General features: G+C 44.7%; 1 protein-coding gene across 1 annotated transcript; it reads right to left on the reverse strand.

The window, feature by feature from the left end:
- Window positions 1–8,558: 8,558 nt before the first annotated feature.
- Window positions 8,559–17,111, reverse strand: LOC109873861 (arrestin-C-like). The gene is made up of 16 exons (XM_031809541.1): window positions 16,828–17,111; window positions 14,602–14,634; window positions 12,982–13,012; window positions 12,791–12,851; window positions 12,649–12,693; window positions 11,346–11,599; window positions 11,170–11,243; window positions 10,785–10,923; window positions 10,582–10,666; window positions 10,429–10,501; window positions 10,202–10,339; window positions 10,031–10,114; window positions 9,848–9,921; window positions 9,659–9,662; window positions 9,473–9,496; window positions 8,559–9,120 (listed from the first exon to the last, which is right to left on the reverse strand). Exons 2-15 carry the CDS (start codon window positions 14,607–14,609, stop codon window positions 9,475–9,477), a joined length of 1,092 nt encoding a protein of 363 aa, XP_031665401.1. The 5' UTR covers window positions 14,610–14,634; window positions 16,828–17,111; the 3' UTR covers window positions 8,559–9,120; window positions 9,473–9,474.
- Between the last annotated feature and the right edge of the window lie 357 nt (window positions 17,112–17,468).

Consider the following 17,468-nt stretch of genomic DNA (forward strand, 5'->3'; position numbering starts at 1 on the left):
GCTGGCTGGGCGGTCTGGCTGGGCGTGCAGGTGGCTCGGGCTGGCTGGGCGGTCTGGCTGGGCGGTCTGGCTGGGCGGGCTGGCTGGGCGGTCTGGCTGGGCGGGCTGGCTGGGCGGGCTGGCTGGGCGGGCTGGCTGGGCGGTCTGGCTGGGCGGGCTGGCTGGGCGGGCTGGCTGGACGGTCTGGCTGGGCGGTCTGGCTGGGCGGGCTGGCTGGGCGGTCTGGCTGGGCGGGCTGGCTGGGCGGTCTGGCTGGGCGGGCTGGCTGGGCGGTCTGGCTGGGCGGGCTGGCTGGGCGGTCTGGCTGGGCGGGCTGGCTGGGCGGTCTGGCTGGGCGGGCTGGCTGGGCGGGCTGGCTGGGCGGTCTGGCTGGGCGGGCTGGCTGGGCGGGCTGGCTGGGCGGTCTGGCTGGGCGGGCTGGCTGGGCGGTCTGGCTGGGCGGTCTGGCTGGGCGGTCTGGCTGGGCGGGCTGGCTGGGCGGTCTGACTGGGCGGTCTGGCTGGGCGGTCTGGCTGGGCGGGCTGGCTGGGCGGGCTGGCTGGGCGTGCTGGCTGGGCGGTCTGGCTGGGCGGTCTGGCTGGGCGGTCTGGCTGGGCGGTCTGGCTGGGCGGGCTGGCTGGGCGTGCTGGCTGGGCGGGCTGGCTGGGCGGGCTGGCTGGGCGGTCTGGCTGGGCGGGCTGGCTGGGCGGGCTGGCTGGGCGGTCTGGCTGGGCGGGCTGGCTGGGCGGTCTGGCTGGGCGGTCTGGCTGGGCGGTCTGGCTGGGCGGGCTGGCTGGCTGGGCGGGCTGGCTGGGCGGTCTGGCTGGGCGGGCTGGCTGGCTGGCTGGGCGGGCTGGCTGGGCGGTCTGGCTGGGCGGGCTGGCTGGGCGGGCTGGCTGGGCGGTCTGGCTGGGCGGTCTGGCTGGGCGGTCTGGCTGGGCGGGCTGGCTGGGCGTGCTGGCTGGGCGGTCTGGCTGGGCGGTCTGGCTGGGCGGGCTGGCTGGGCAGTCTGGCTGGGCGGGCTGGCTGGGCGGGCTGGCTGGGCGGTCTGGCTGGGCGGGCTGGCTGGGCGGTCTGGCTGGGCGGTCTGGCTGGGCGGGCTGGCTGGGTGGGCTGGCTGGGCGGGCTGGCTGGGCGGTCTGGCTGGGCGGTCTGGCTGGGCGGGCTGGCTGTTACCCAGCTTGATGACTGGTCATTTTTGCTTTCTTTATGTTGTTCGAAATAGAGATGGCTAGAAAGGGTAATGGGTCATATAAGATTGTGCAGAAATGCAGGAAATTTGCTTTATATGCCCCCAAAAATGGGAGGACCCCCATACCCCCCACCAAGTTATTCCCCCCCACTTCTAACACCTGGTGTTGGTTGAGAGACTTTTGACACCAAGTTCTGTCATGTAAAATCAAAGAGCATCATGTTAGGGCAGCAATGCCTGCTGGTTTGGGCTTGGGCTTTGCAATTTCTCCTCCATCAGCTCCTCCATCTTCTCCAACCACACTGTCCTCTTTCCATCCTCCTTGCCACAGACCCTCTATCCAGTGGACAACACTGTCATCCCAGTCTCCAGGGAGCAGCAGTAAGAGGTAGCCCACCCCGATGATAGCTGCTGCAGCCACTCTGACCTGGCTGAGCTGGGGGGCTGCAGCAACATAGAAATCCACTGCTGCAGAGAGATACAGTAGAGGGTCAGGTAATGCTGTTTGAGATTCCCACAATGACTTCAGGAAAACCTGTATAAAGATCTCTCATGACACCGTTGTTTAGCTTGATTTATCGTTTGGCGTTTTATAAGCAGATAAATATCATTGTTCTTTCTGTACCTGAATTAGCTGGGATGCTCAGTAACATTCCAAGAGAAATAAGGGAGGGGTAGGCAACCACACTTCCTAGATTCACCAAGACATTGAAAGCTGATGGTGAGAGAGGACGGACAAGAGTGAAGGAAATGTTAAAAACAGAGTTATTCAAATGAACTAATTTAATATCTGGACGTGTAGGCCGTCATTGTAAATATGAATTTGTTCTTACCTGACTTGCCTAGTTAAATAAAAATAGAATATCTGTACAGAAATTAGCGGGGGAGTGTTACCGAGGAGCAGGGAGGCCATCACGCACAATGCGTCCCAGGGGATGTACTGGATTGGAGGCCAGTACTCCACATGTGTGAGGTAGAGTATCACACACACCCAGGAGTGGAGGACACAGCAGCATAGCCCCACACAGGACAGCAGAACACTGGCCGGACCCGGCTGCACCTCTCCCACTCGCTTTCTAAACATCACCTTGAAGAATAAAAACACATGTAAATACTTTGTGCTTATGTCTGCCCACCACAACAGTTAAGATTTTGATTTAGGAAGGAGACCTAAAGACAAACTCCAGCTATTTTTAAACGTTTTCTGTTGAAAAACTATACAGTTGAAGTTTACATATACCTTAGCCAAATACATTTAAACTCAGTTTTTCACAATTCCTGACATTTAATCAGAGTAAAAATCCCCGGTCTTCGGTCAGTGGGGTTCACCACTTTATTTTAGAATGTGAAATGTCAGAATAATAGAGAGAATGATTTATTTTAGCTTTGATTTATTTCATCACATTCCCAGTGGGTCAGAAGTTTACATACACTCAATTAGTATTTGGTACAGCATGACGCTGCCCCCCCCCCCCCACTTTGGGATGGTTGGAATGTTGTTCTTCGGCTTGCAAGCCTCCCCTTTTTTCCTCCAAACATATCGATGGACATTATGGCCAAACAGTTCTATTTTTGTTTCATCAGACCAGAGGACATTTCTCATTTCAGAGGACATTTCTCAAATAAGTACGATCTTTGTCCCCATGTGCAGTTGCAAACCATAGGCTGGATTTCTTATGGCGGTTTTGGAGCAGTGGCTTCTTCCTTGCTGAGCAGCCTTTCAGGTTATGTCGATATATGACTCGCTTTACTGTGGATATAGATATTTTTGTACCTGTTTTCTCCAGCATCTTCACAAGGTCCTTTGCGGTTGTTCTGGGATTGATTTGCACTTTTCGCACCAAAGTACGTTCATCTCTAGGAGACAGAACATGTCTCCTTCCTGAGCAGTATGATGGTGTTTATACTTGTGTACCATTGTTTGTACAGATGAACGCGGTACCTTAAGGCATTTGGAAATTGCTTCCAAGGAGAACCTTGGCTGATTTCCTTAGACTTTCCCATGATGTCAAGCAAAGAGGCACTGAGTTTGAAGGTAGGCCTTGAAATACATCCACAGGTGCACCTCCAATTGACTCAAATTATGTAAATTAGCCTATTAGAAGCTTCTAAAGCCATGACATCATTTCTGGAATATTCCATGCTGTTTAAAGACATGGTCAACTTAGTGTATGTAAACTTCTGACCCACTGGAATTGTGATACTGTGAGTTATAAGTGAAATAATCTGTCTGTAAACAAATGCTGAAAAAATGACTTGTGTCATGCACAAAGTAGATGTCCTAACCGACTTGCCAAAACTATAGTTTGTTAACAAGAAATTTGTGGAGTGGTTGAAAAACTAGTTTTAATGACTCCAACCTAACAAGAAATTTGTGGAGTGGTTGAAAAACTAGTTTTAATGACTCCAACCTAAGTGTATGTAAACTTCCGACTTAATCTGTATATACAGTAACGTAGACACACTTAAGAGTAAAAAAATATGTTTGCGCTAAATAGTGTTTTTTTGACACAACTGCAAACTTCAAGGCGTCGGCCAATGAAGGAGTTGGTCTGATGGTGCCCTCTGATGTCATCAGCCTCCCTGCTTGCTTGCAGGAGCAACAGAGAATACAAGAGGAAAGGTCCGCCTTGTGCCATGTCATGAGGACACCTGGACCACCTAATGAGATGTTAAGTTTTGTTAAGTAAATCATGTGATTAATGAAGTGAAACAGAGAATGGAGTAGGACTTTAATGCCGATGACCTTGTACAGGGCAGTGGTTGAAGCTGAGCCTACTGCCAGGGCCACCCCTGTGATTGAGTCGCTATGGAAACCATCAGCATACGCCATCATGACGATTCCTGTGATGGAGAGAATTACAGCCACTATCTGATAGAGAAAAAAGACACAGGAAGACATCACAGCTCAACACTAATGACAAGGAACACTTTGATTTGCTCAGCCATAAACATCACCTTTTAAAGGTTAGGTACACATTAATCAATTGACTCAAACTCATCAAAGTCAAACCCCACATACGTAGTTGGTCAACAATTACCATGTGAGAGCTTGGCTGGAGTGCATTCAGTTTGGTTGAACATTTGCTACATTGTGTGACGGTTTGTAACTGAACGACCCGTTTCCCGCACCGTTCTCTAACAGCCTTTTGATGTGTGTTTGCCCTCTGGTTGGTAACACTTGACATGGATAGTCCATTTGTAGATGCTCTACAGACTACTGTATCTACAGACTCTACAGTAACATTTCAACTGTCAATGTACTAACCCAAACGCTAGCTCTAACCCTAACCTTAACCCTTACCCTAACCTTAACCCTTACCCTAAACTTAACCTTAACCCTTACCCTAAACTTAACCCTTACCCTAAACCGTATTCTAAACCTAACCATAACCATAGTCTTGGCAAGCAGTTGCTGATCAACAGATAGTTTGTTGACAGTATGACCATCTGTAGACCATCTGCTGATGGAAAAATCCGGACTATCCAAATAAAGTGTGACCCTCCTGTTTAGTGGGGGGGGGGGGGGGGGGTGGCCTGATCAATATGGGTTTGACCATTATACATCTCAAAACTTACGAACTTACGAAATCTATACATTTGAGAATTTTTTTATGGAAGCTTTGATGTGAGTATCTGGGTGCTTAAATGAGTATCTACATTGGTAGATGCTTTGTGTTGCACTGTCCATCCACCCCCTTCCCCCTTTATCCAGCACTAACAGAGGAGTTCTTACCCGTACACCCATGAACCGGTCGTTGAGTCCGATCCAGGACAGGAGGAAGATGAAGCCCTGGCTACAGCAGAGAATGGCGCTAGCGTCTCCCGCTGAGATGCGACAAAGAGCCAGCAGGTACAGGTAGCCTGAGAGACTCCACAGCACGGAGAACGGTGCTGCACCCTTCAGGAGCACTCTCACTGTCATGTCCTCCTCCACCAGGAAGCCACTGCACTGCCTGGGACACAGGAAGACAGAGGCAGGCGCCTGGTGACCTGGTCAACCTCTCTACCAATCCTCTGGATTAACAACAGGGATGTTTTTAAGATGTTTGTTTAGCTGCTAACCTCATGCAGATTAAAGCACAAAGCAGCTTGTCTTAAATATCTTGTCTGATACAGAGGGTTTGTGGCAATAGGTTTTCTATATTCCCTAAAAAGAAAACCATTCATTTAGTAATTTGACAAATCTAAAGTTACTGTAAATCCTTATATTACACTCTATCCAAAATAGAGAATCCATCTAGATGAGTGTAATAACAAAAACAAGAGGTGATCATGACTTCCTGCCACACATAGCCCTGTCAACCTTCTCTCAAACTGAAATGGGTCCAACACCTGCTTGTCAGAGGACTCTTTAGCTGTTGTTTCACCTGAAGCAGGCTGTGGGCCACTGTCTCTGCTCTGCCCCTAGCAGGTGTCCCAGGTAGTAGAGGGGGAAGAGGAGAAGGTTCCATGTACTGCAGAACCAAATAGTGAAGAAGGGGGCATGGAGCTGCTCCAGAGACTGCTTGGCACTGTGTGTGCCCACTGCCCACGCCAGGGCCACACAGCACCCAAGGACCAGCCCCCACACAGCTCGACACATGGCTCTCAGTGGGCAGTGGGCACAGCGGCTCTTACTGTCCTCTCTCTTCTCCACACACTCTTCTGCCTGGTCTCCACCCTTCCCCCCACCCTGCCATCCATCCCGCCCATCTTCAGCCGCAGGCTGGGGTCCCCTCTGTCTTTCAGCATGCTCTATATGGCAAAGGCAAAAAAAACAATAACATAATAGATGCATAAAGATATAATTCTCATATGGGAAAGGGTAAACAGAAGAATATAGCCCATATTATTTACTCCCAAGTTGCCTATTTTTGGTGGATCTTCAAGATATCATCGAAGTATTCCCACAACATGAGGTGTCAGTGCTTTTCTCATACTGAATAAATATACAGTTGAAGTCAGAAGTTTACATACACCATAGCCAAATACATTTAAACTCAGTTTTTCACAATTCCTGACATTTAATCCTAGTAAAAAATCCCTGTACTTTATTTTAAGAAAGTGAAATGTCAGAATAATAGTAGAGGGAATCATTTCTTTCAGCTTTTATTTCTTTCATCACATTCCCAGTGGGTCAGAAGTTTACATACACTCAATTAGTATTTAGTAGTATTGCCTTTAAATTGTTTAACTTGGGTCAAATGTTTTTGGTAGCCTTCCACAAGCTTCCCACAATAAGTTGGGTGAAATTTGGCCCATTCCTCCTGACAAGAGTTGTTGTAACTGAGCAGGTTTGTAGGCCTACTTGCTCGCACACACTTTTTCAGTTCTATCCACAAATTGTCTATAGGATTGAGGTCAGGGCTTTGTGATGGCCACTCCAATACCTTGATTTTGTTGTCCTTAAGCCATTTTGCCACAACTTTGGAAGTATGCTTGGGTTGACTGTCCAGTTGGAAAACCCATTTGTGACCAAGCTTGAACTTCCTGACTGATGTCTTGAGATGTTGCTTCAATATATCCACATAATTTTCCTGCCCCATGATGCCATCTATTTTGTGAAGTGCACCAGTCCCTCCTGCAGCAAAATACCCACACAACATGATGCTGCCACCCCCATGCTTCATGGTTGGGATGGTGTTCTTCGGCTTGCAAACCAAACATAACGATGGTCATTATGGCCAAACAGTTCTATTTTTGTTTCATCAGACCAGAGGACATTTCTCCAAAAGGTACAATATTTTTCCCCATGTGCAGTTGCAAACCATAGCCTGGCTTTTTTATGGCGGTTTTGGAGCAGTGGCTTCTGCCTTGCTGAGCAGCCTTTCAGGTTATGTCGATATAGGACTCGTTTTACTGTGGATATAGATACTTTTGTACCTGTTTCCTCCAGCATCTGTCTCTAGGAGACAGAACACGTCTCCTTCCTGAATGGTATGACAGCTGCATGGTCCCATGGTGTCAAGCAAAGAGGCACTGAGTTTGAAGGTAGGCCTTGAAATCCATCCACAGGTACACCTCCAATTGACTCAAATGATGTCAATTAGCTTATCAGAAGCTTCTAAAGCCATGACATCGTTTTCTGGAATTTTCCAAGCTATTTAAAGGCATGGTCAACTTAGTGTATGTAAACTTCTGACTCACTGGAATTGTGATACAGTGAATTATAAGTGAACAAATCTGTCTGTAAACAATTGTTGGAAAAATTACTTGTGTCATGCACGCAGGTAGATGCGTAGATAAGTAGATAAGTAGATTTCCTAACCGACTTGCCAAAACTATAGTTTGTGAACAAGAAATGTGTGGAGTGGTTGAAATACGAGTTTTAATGTCTCCAACGTAAGTGTATGTAAACTTCCGACTTCAACTGTATATGACATTATCTACAAGCACTGAAATGGATAGATAATATCTTAATATGCAGTATTACATGTCACTATGATTTGTCACACCTGACCTACACATAAATGGATGCACATAATGTTAGATTTATGCCTAAAACTATAAGAAAGCTATGAAATATTCTTACCCTGTGGAGTGGGCAGCAGAAAGACATTAGGACCAGTGATGGGCGAGGGAGACACTTTGGCTGTTTGTTTTTTCATGGCCATCTCCAGTGTCGGCTCTTCTCTGGACACTGAGTCCTACAGCCATGGGCTCTGGGTGGTAAGCCTTTGATGTGTATGGAGAATTAAGTTGCTTAAACTCAGCCAACCCAGAATGACCTGTGATTACTATGATTACTCCCCCTGCTCACAGACCATCTAATACCAGGAGGTTGCTTGAAGCCACTAACAGAACTGCAAACGTGTGTTTAGTGAGACGTGTTTACATATTGCCCTCTGAAATGTGTGTAAGTGACGTGGAATACTGTATACCTGTCATTTTTCATTGCAGTAAAGCGTTGACATATTTATGTGGTTTTGGTGTGTCTGATGTAGAGAACACTATAAACTGGGTGGTTTGAGCCCTGAATGCTGATTGGCTGACAGCTGTAGTATATCAGACATTTTTACTGGGTGGTTCGTGCCCAGGAATGCTGATTGTCAACATTGCCAAGCTGTGGTATAATAGACAGTATACCACCGGTATACCACCGGTATACAACATTTATTTTTACTGCTATAATTACATTGATAAGCAGTTTATAATAGCAGTAAGGCACCTCGGGGTTTGTGGTATATGGCCAATAAACCACGGCTAAGGGCTGTATCCAGGCATTGCGTTGTGCATAAGAACTGCCCTTAGCCATGGTACATTGGCCATGTACCACACCTCTTCAGGCCTTATTGCTTAATTATAAAACATGTTTTGCTGTGAAGACGTGACGTTACCTGATGCCAGTTCAGCACCATGGACAGTTCCCCTCAATGCACTGCAGTGAATGGATGAATACCTAGTCTTAGAAGTATATGAGTTGTTTTTATTTGGTTCAATGACTTATCAGTCCAAAACATACAAACACACCACAGAAAACACAATTCTTTGAATATGATAAACTGAGTACTACCAGACTCCCTGTTTGATGGAGTAGTTTAGGTGAGAGTTTTATCCGCAAACCAATAAACCCCTTTATACTGAATGTGTTTATTAACCTCCCTTGGTTTTATGTGAGAAGCACAGAGTGAATGGTTAATTATGCTACGTTTGAAATGATGTGACTCATACGCATGGCTGGATATCTACATTACAGTACAGGTACTACAGGCTCACATTGACAAAACCACTAAAATACAACACTAAAATGCCCGTAATAGTGAGAGATATCAACATCATATAAAGCTGTTATCATTTTTTATTGATGGTTCTTCCTAGGAGGTATTCCAGTTTCTTCTTTGCTTTGGTCATCAGCCTTTCAATCTGGAAAGCCATCAACAGCTTTGCTCCATTGAACTTTGCAGTCCCTCGTTCCTCGTCTTTCTTCTGCTGGAGGTATGTACTCAGCCTCAAGGGTAACATGCGTTCTGGGGATTCACAAAACACATACAATAAATATGGCTGCTGGGTGACTGTCACAGATGACTACAGTGAATGATGGCACATGAACTGAGGCTGCGAACTCTTGTGCTGAAGTAATGTCCTAATTAGAATCATTTGATTCAGTCACGGGATCATCTGATCTACAGTTGTTTGAACTTCATTGAAATACAACCGTAGGTGCCTTTATGCTAGCACTATTCCAATACTGGTGATTGTAATGGCAAAGCCTGCCCCCTAAAGACCAGAGTTCAACAGCACTCCAATGAACGGGCACTTCACATCAAATGTATGTCTACTGTACGTTAGGGTCTATAAGTCTGACGGATAGAAGCTCACCTTTACTCTCCCACCGGGAGACCTCTGCAGATCATAAAGGAAACACGAAAATAGCACAAGGTCACGAGGCAGTTCAAAATGACTTTAAAATGTGCATAACACAGACTATGTTTCATTAGAGCTGAACACTGCGGTGTATGCCACTAATACGTATTTAAAAATGATATCCTATAATGTTTTACTCACACATCTGCTCATGTAATGGGGTTGATTTTGTAGAAGGGAAAAGAGTTGAAAGATTACATTAGTAACATTGAATAGCAACCTTGAATGAGTAGAGAGAGAGACATTGCACCCTCATCACATGAGTTCTACTTTGACAGTTTTTTAGATATGGTAAATCCTATTATTCATTAGGTAACACTATTACTTTACCTTGGGGTTTGGGGTTCATGAGGATCAAGGGGAGCTCCACCTGTACGTCACTGGCTGTGAGACCTCCCAACAAGCTGAATGGGAGTGAAGAACATAATTGGTTAGCATTTAATATTGTCCTCAATTTCAATGTAAAACATGACATTGGCTTACAGGCAAACATGTATTTAATCTAAGACTTACCCTCCTGAAGACACCATCAAGTTGACCTTGATTTTGTAGGAGACCAAGATTCCCAACACTTCTTTATCCATACCGTCTCTCATACTGATGAGGAGAAAGGAGAAGACAGAGATGGACTCAGGTTGTTTGTGTCTAGATTTGAATGTGAAATTAATGTAGACTGCCACTCACATAGTGTTGGAGGCTAGGTTTGTGTCCTCATCCTTCAGTCTGCCGTCCAGCGCCAGACCGCGCTTCTCCTTGTTGTCGGCCAGTAGGGGGATGATGGTGAGGGATTTATCAAATGTGCTATTTGCATCTATTGTCTCTCTGTAAGAGAAGGTTGGAGATGTTAGTGGATCAGGAGAAGAGCACTTCTTAGAAGATGATGAGGAGAGGGTTGGTTTCTGTCTACTCACCCAAACTCTTGACAAAGTACGGTTTTGGTGTATTTGTCCGCGGAGTAGAGCACCACATCTGTAGTCTGGTCAACTGGAGGAAAGAGCCCACTGTTATAAACTTAAGTATAGTATTTTAGTTCTACCATTCCGAGTCAGCGGTGATAGACTTACCTGTGACTTTAATTTTTGTCACTGTTTTGGTGGTTTCATTCTTGACTTTGACGTTGACATTGATCGGATCTCCATGGTAATAGATCTGATATCAATATAAGAAAAACAATTCACTGTTTGCAACCCCTTTTTGTTATGTATTCTACTATAGCTGCTACAGTATATGCGCTGTAGAAGCCGGTGAGGATTTCTGTTTAACTCACCTCCTTATCAAGAGAAGCCTCCAGGTGGACAGGCTTGTCAGACATCATGAAGCTCTTGCAGATGTCAGCCTTGGGACCAGGAGCACCAGTTGCATCTGGAGCAAACTGGATCTTACGGACGATCAGACGGGCAGTGTCTCTACAAGGATGGAGGGAAAAGTGGCAAAGCGAGGGAGGGAGGGAGGGAGGGAGGGAGGGCCGGAGGGAGGGAGGGAGGGAGGGAGGGAGGGAGGGAGGGAGGGAGGGAGGGAGGGAGGGAGGGAGGGAGGGAGGGGAAAAAGTGTCAGAAAGAAACAATTGTTTTTACATTTAGATGTAGAATTTCCATGTCTTATTGTGTAAAGTATTTCAATAAAAGAAGACAAGTATTTGGACAGCCACTCACTTCTTGTCAAGTTGCTCTTCTGGGTCTGCCACATCTGAAATGTAGGTCTTCACTTCAAAGTCCACACCGCAAGCCTAGGTATACACAAAAGGCCAATGTAAATATCATGAATCATTGAATTTAATATATCTGGGGTAAAAAAAAATATATATATATATAGCAAGGCAAGTGCCTACCTTTCCAGCATCATCTGGTCCTGGCTGGAGTGTGACAGAGCAGGGAAGGTTTACGGGAATGTCGAAAGTGAAGGCATGGCCCTGCTCTCCTGCCTTCTTGAGCAGGCAGTCATGCATGGGAGTGAGGGTGGGTTTGTGGTCAGCAGCAGGGTACAACTGGAGGTGCTTGAACCAGATGTCTTTCCTGAAGGACAGTCCAATGACATCCAGGTCCTCACGGCCATAACGGAAAGCACAGGCCAGCTGCACAAACACTAGAGACCAGGATAAACATTAGAGACCAGAACAAACACTAGATACCAGGATAAACATTAGAGACCAGGATTAACACTAAAGTACAGGATAAACATTAGAGGCCAGAATAAACACTAGAGACCAGGATAAACATTTGAGACCAGAGTAAACACTAGAGACCAGGATAAACATTAGAGATCGGAATAAACACTAGAGACCAGGATAAACACTAGAGACCAGGATTAACATTAGAGACCAGGATAAACACTAGAGACCAGGATAAACATTAGAGACCAGGATAAACACTAGAGACCAGAGTAAACACTAGAGACCAGGATAAACACTAGAGACCAGGATAAACACTGGAGACCAGAGTAAACACTAGAAACCAGGATAAACATTAGAGACCAGGATTAACACTAGAGACCAGGATTAACATTAGATCCCAGGATAAACATTAGAGACCAGGATAAACACTAGAGACGAGGATAAACATTAGAGACCAGGATAAACACTAGGGACCAGGATAAACATTAGAGACCAGGATAAACACTAGAGACCAGGATAAACATTAGAGACCTGAATAAACACTAGAGACCAGGATAAACACTAGAGACCAGGATAAACACTAGAGACCAGGATAAACAATATAGACCAGGATAAACAATAGAGACCAGGATAAACATTAGCGACCAGGATAAACACTAGAGACCAGGATAAACAATATAGACCTCGATAAACAATAGAGACCAGGATAAACATTAGCGACCAGGATAAACAATAGAGACCAGGATAAACATTAGCGACCAGGATAAACATTAGCGACCAGGATAAAAACTAGAGACAGGATTAATATTAGAGACCAGGATAAACACTAGAGACCAGGATAAACATTAGAGACCTGAATAATCACTAGAGACCAGGATAAACATTAGAGACCAGGATAAACACTAGAGACCAGGATAATCACTAAAGACCAGGATAAACATTAGCCAGTGTATAGTCATTCCGCAGGACTACTAACATTAGTAACTTATCTGTAAAGAATAGTTTGGAAAATAATGTGTACCTTTCTTGCCTCCAAGGTCTGCAGGATCAATTTTCACCACTCCCTCTGTAACAACGATGGGTAGAGATGTTAGAGATTTTCCCCTCAACACAAATGTCTAAACTTACGATACAGAAGTGCCAAGTGTAAAAGTAAGAGTTACCGATGGGGTCCACATTCTGAACATGGTCGACGTAGTCTCTCTTTCCCAGGTAAAGGATAAGCTGAAGTCAGGAATAAAAAAAATGGTCAAACAGAATGTTTTCTGGAGCTCTATCACACTTATCACAAATAGGTGATGGTCGGTATTTCTATGGGGCAAGTATTAGAGAGACCGAAAAGGTTTTCACTTACTGCGCCATTCCCAGAGGTTTTCTTGTATACCCTGAGAAAATATCAAACTGAACGGTCAGCAGTGTTTAAAACATTTCTCTGTCTTACTTTAGTGACCAAAGTGGCACATTCTGCAAGGATTAAACACTCAATGTTAATTTCAAGTAGTGAAAAAACAAAGGTTTATCAGAAGACAAATGATCAATCAACAGTCAATCAAATGTGCGAAGGTATGCAAATTATAATGACACAACCCGATATAAACATATTATTTATACAAAATGATGATAACTGACATGTTTTGTCCAAAATGCTTCCTAATCCTGAGAGTTTGGAGATGTGTTTGTCAGACAGCAGGTATCAGTCAGGGTCGTACATTAACCCTTGAGTGTAATATTACCTAACTGGCTGGATTTAACTTGGGCTGTAAGCCCCCCAGCATGAGTGACCATTCACCACGTAGTGCTTGTGGTATTCAAGGGCACTCAAGTCAAAGCTGCAGCCTTGCCTGCCTCTCTCTCGGATCCTGTTGAACTGACTGGAGCCCTCCTCTCAGTAGTCCTCAGGGAAACCTATTATTGTCTTTCACTAGCACCTTATGGCAACTCAACCCATGCAACTCAACCCATGCAACTCAACCCATGCTGTTAAAACCTACAGAAGAAGGCAAATAATAAATGACTGGGAGTTTATATATGGAGTTTATATATGGAGTGTGCTACTCTCTTTATTTTGATCATTTACAACCTACAGAGGAAACAATGCTCTACTTATGGGAGATGAAAACCCTGACGTAAGGCTAATGTCACTAACAAATGGACAAATCCTTTGTGAATGATAACACTTCATGGTATTAATAGTGTTGGAGACGACCCATGTTATTTCCTGTGTTATTTCCTGACATAGTCAGCAGTCCTCTGAGTATTAAAGGGATTTCTTGACGTTTTTGTGAGACACATTTTCTTATTCTGCACCATTTAACAGATACCATCAAGTAGTGTTATAACAGATAGGCCTACATGAGGTAGATAGGTACACACTTAGAAGAAAAGGTGCTATCTAGAACCTAAAAGGGATCTTCGGCTGGCCCCATAGGATGACCCTTTGAAGAACCCTTATTGGTTCCAGGTAGAACCCTTTCGGTTTCTATGTAGAACCCTTTCGACAGAGAGTTCTCCATGTAACCAAAAAGGGTTCTCATATGGGGACAGGTGAAGAACCCCATTGGAACCCTTTGTTCTAAGAGTGTATATAAAATAGAGGAATGTTGCTACCTGTCAGTAGAAAACGTTTAGATTTCTTCCCATGTGTGCTTCTAAAGCCCAGTGAAAATGAGGAGGTGCATCTATGGACATCTACTCTGTGACACCGTTGATAGTCAAAGTGTGATGTAGTGGGTGAGAGAACAGGTTCATTCAATAGATCCATCTGCCTCTATGCTCTCACAGATTAAGAGGCTCTTTGGAGCATGGTGTCCTCAAATGGTCTGAAACACTTGCAAACAGCCAATTACATTGGCCGAACAAACAAAACAAAGTCTTACTAGTAACATAGTAATAGTAATATAGACCATGTATGACATTCAATAACATTGCATTGCTATCAACATGTAGTCTGATTGAAATTCAGGTGGGGGCTTACTTAGACATTTTTCAGCAATTTCAGGATTTTTTTCTGTGGAAGACAAAACAAAACAAAACGTGTGAGTTCATGAAAATGACAACAAGAAGTGAATCTCAATCACAATCAGGCATAACCCCTGATTCACCAATGAGTTACGGGTGAAAGGATGCTGTATCTGTGTTGAGTGACAGGGAATAATCTGGTGGAATGAGATTACAGCATCACTGTTAGTTGTCCTGAGCCAAATCTTGGTTGGGGTTTAGCTTTTCAAAGTACTGCTGCTATTGACAACGCTCATCTAATAGACTGCAGAGGCACAGAGATCCTAACAGTAGCTAAACGTAACCTGGGCAGGATTTACAAGGTAGCACATTCTTATGTAATACTCCATTCTAAACGGAGGGGTTTCATCCTCACGTCCCTGGTGGATTACGCATATTGACCAAGGTTTCCCAAGAGCATTCACAAAGGTCACAGGGTCACAGGTTCACAAAGGTCACAGGGTCACAAAGGTCACAGGGTCACAAGGTGTCTTATTTTCCTGAAACATTTACAGAGGATAGATGAAGATAATAAAATGAGATCATAACAGTATCAATACTCATAAAAGGAATAATAAGAATTTTCTCATTTTAGTCTAACCCGAAAAATAAGTTTAAATCCACTATTGACATTTCTCTTGTTTGTATTTTGGGACTGTATCACTTTCAATCCTCAACAATGTTGCTGTCCATGTTCCAGATCTCAATACAAGACCGGTATTCAATCAATTACAGTGGATTCCTTGATAGTGCTTCCAGAAGTATCCCAAATGGATATGCCATGCACAGGAGGTTGGTGGCATCTTAATTAGGGAGGATTGGCTCATTGTAATGGCCAGAGCGGAATGAGGGAAATGGTATCAAATGCATCAAACACATGGTTTGGTCCTCCCCTCAGCAACCTCCACAGACACCATGGTATTGATGACCATGGAGAGCGGCCTTCTTGAGTTGCATTTGGAAAGTGTTACAGGGACTACCTGTCGAGTTTACAGGTAGTAGTTGACTATATTTCAGTAGTAAGAAGTTAAGATTGGATTGTCAGCAGTCAGCTGTCTTAATCAGAGAGATCTGTTCCACAATGTAATAGCAGCACATTTCTCCTACAGATGGTAGACACTGCCAGTAGGCGACCAGACACTGCCAGTAGGCGACCAGACACTGCCAGTAGGCGACCAGACACTGCCAGTAGGCGACCAGACAATGCCAGTAGACGACCAGACACTGCCAGTAGGCGACCAGACACTGCCAGTAGGCTACCAGACACTGCCAGTAGACTACCAGAAACACTGCTAGTTGGCTACCAGAAACACTGCTAGTAGGCTACTGGAAACTGCCAGTTGGCTACCAGAGACACTGCTAGTAGGCTACCGGACACTGCCAGTTGGCTACCAGACACTGTCAGTAGACTACCAGAAACACAGCTAGTAGTCTACCGGACACTGCCAGTAGGCTACCAGACACTGCCAGTAGTCTACCAGACACTGCCAGTAGGCTACCGGACACTGCCAGTAGGCTACCGGACACTGCCAGTAGGCTACCGGACACTGCAAGTAGGCTACCGATCACTGCCAGTAGTCTCCCAGACACTGCCAGTAGGCTACCAGACACTGCCAGTAGGCTACCAGACACTGTCAGTAGGCTACCAGGGATTTAACCCACTGCCATTTCCAGTATCAGATATCAATGAATTAGATTGAGTAGCTATATGCCTGAGTGTTGTACATTTTACTGCAATTACAGGAGGGATGCTATGCTACTTTTCTATCATTGACCTGAGTGACAAAAATAATCCTTACAATGTAATTCACTTAATACCTTTTACTATCCCCTACTAAATCTGACTGACATGGGTATTAACAGGCCAGACAGGAAAGACCTAAGTGTTTACTAAGTCAGGGTTGAGCTATTCCATGCTACAATAACATTTGAGGCTCCCAATTAGACAGTTCATTGAAGTGCAATAAACACGTACCAACTTATTTTCAACTATATTACAGCGGTTTAGACAGCATCAATACTGGTTTAAAGCCAGTTGAAAACTGTGTAGGCATTGAACGTTTAAATGATTCTACCTATTTGCAGTTAGGACGTTTGTTATAATGTACTTCTGCTATTCACAGAGTAAGGCTTTGTCCCTTCCATCATCCCTCCCACTACAAAACTACAAAGCTGTGAAGCAAAAAGAATGGTGATGCCTTACCTTTCTTAAAGCTATCAGTGTTCCACTGACATTCAAATCCCTAGTGTTCTGTGGTTAGAGTGCAGTCTCTGACTGTTGACATCACTCTTTATAGCCAGACCTCTGACCCCTCCCCGACTTAACTTTCTTGTTTAAGATGCTGTTGTCTGTCTCTCAATCCAATTATTCAATAAGCAAACACCTTTTTTTTGACAACATATGGTTTAAAAATACCACAGCCAACTGATTTAAAACGTGCAATGCACAGTAAAGTACTCCCAGGGACAGAGACATGACCTTGATCTATGGTAAGTATAAAACAACAGTGATTCTCTAAAGCCTGTTGTTGGTCCCGTGGCTTACAGTATGCTGAACGTCTAATACTCAAAGGGTATTGCACTCTATAGGAAAGAGGCCTACCTTGGTAATTGGCTACAATACTTTGTAAATTAACTCAACTTTTCACCTTTGAGTGTGAAAAAATCACAAGTTTGGGGTCACTTACAAATGTCCTTGTTTTTGAAAGAAAAGCACATAGTTTGTCCATTAAAATAACATCAAAATGATTAGAAATAGAGTGTAGACATTGTTAATGTTGTAAATGACTACTGTAGATGGAAACAGCTGATTTTTAATGGAATATCTACATAGGTGTACAGAGG

This window comes from Oncorhynchus kisutch, linkage group LG29, assembly GCF_002021735.2.
Source record: "Oncorhynchus kisutch isolate 150728-3 linkage group LG29, Okis_V2, whole genome shotgun sequence".
In the NCBI taxonomy this organism is placed as follows: Eukaryota; Metazoa; Chordata; class Actinopteri; order Salmoniformes; family Salmonidae; genus Oncorhynchus; species Oncorhynchus kisutch.

Excerpts from the sequence above, each read along its gene's own strand:
- LOC109873861 (XM_031809541.1), bottom strand. Across the intron at positions 12,694-12,790 it reads TCAGAATGTGGACCCCATCG|AGGGAGTGGTGAAAATTGAT; the intron begins GTAACTCTTACT and ends TCGTTGTTACAG. Across the intron at positions 11,600-12,648 it reads AGACCTTGGAGGCAAGAAAG|TGTTTGTGCAGCTGGCCTGT; the intron begins GTACACATTATT and ends CCTGGTCTCTAG.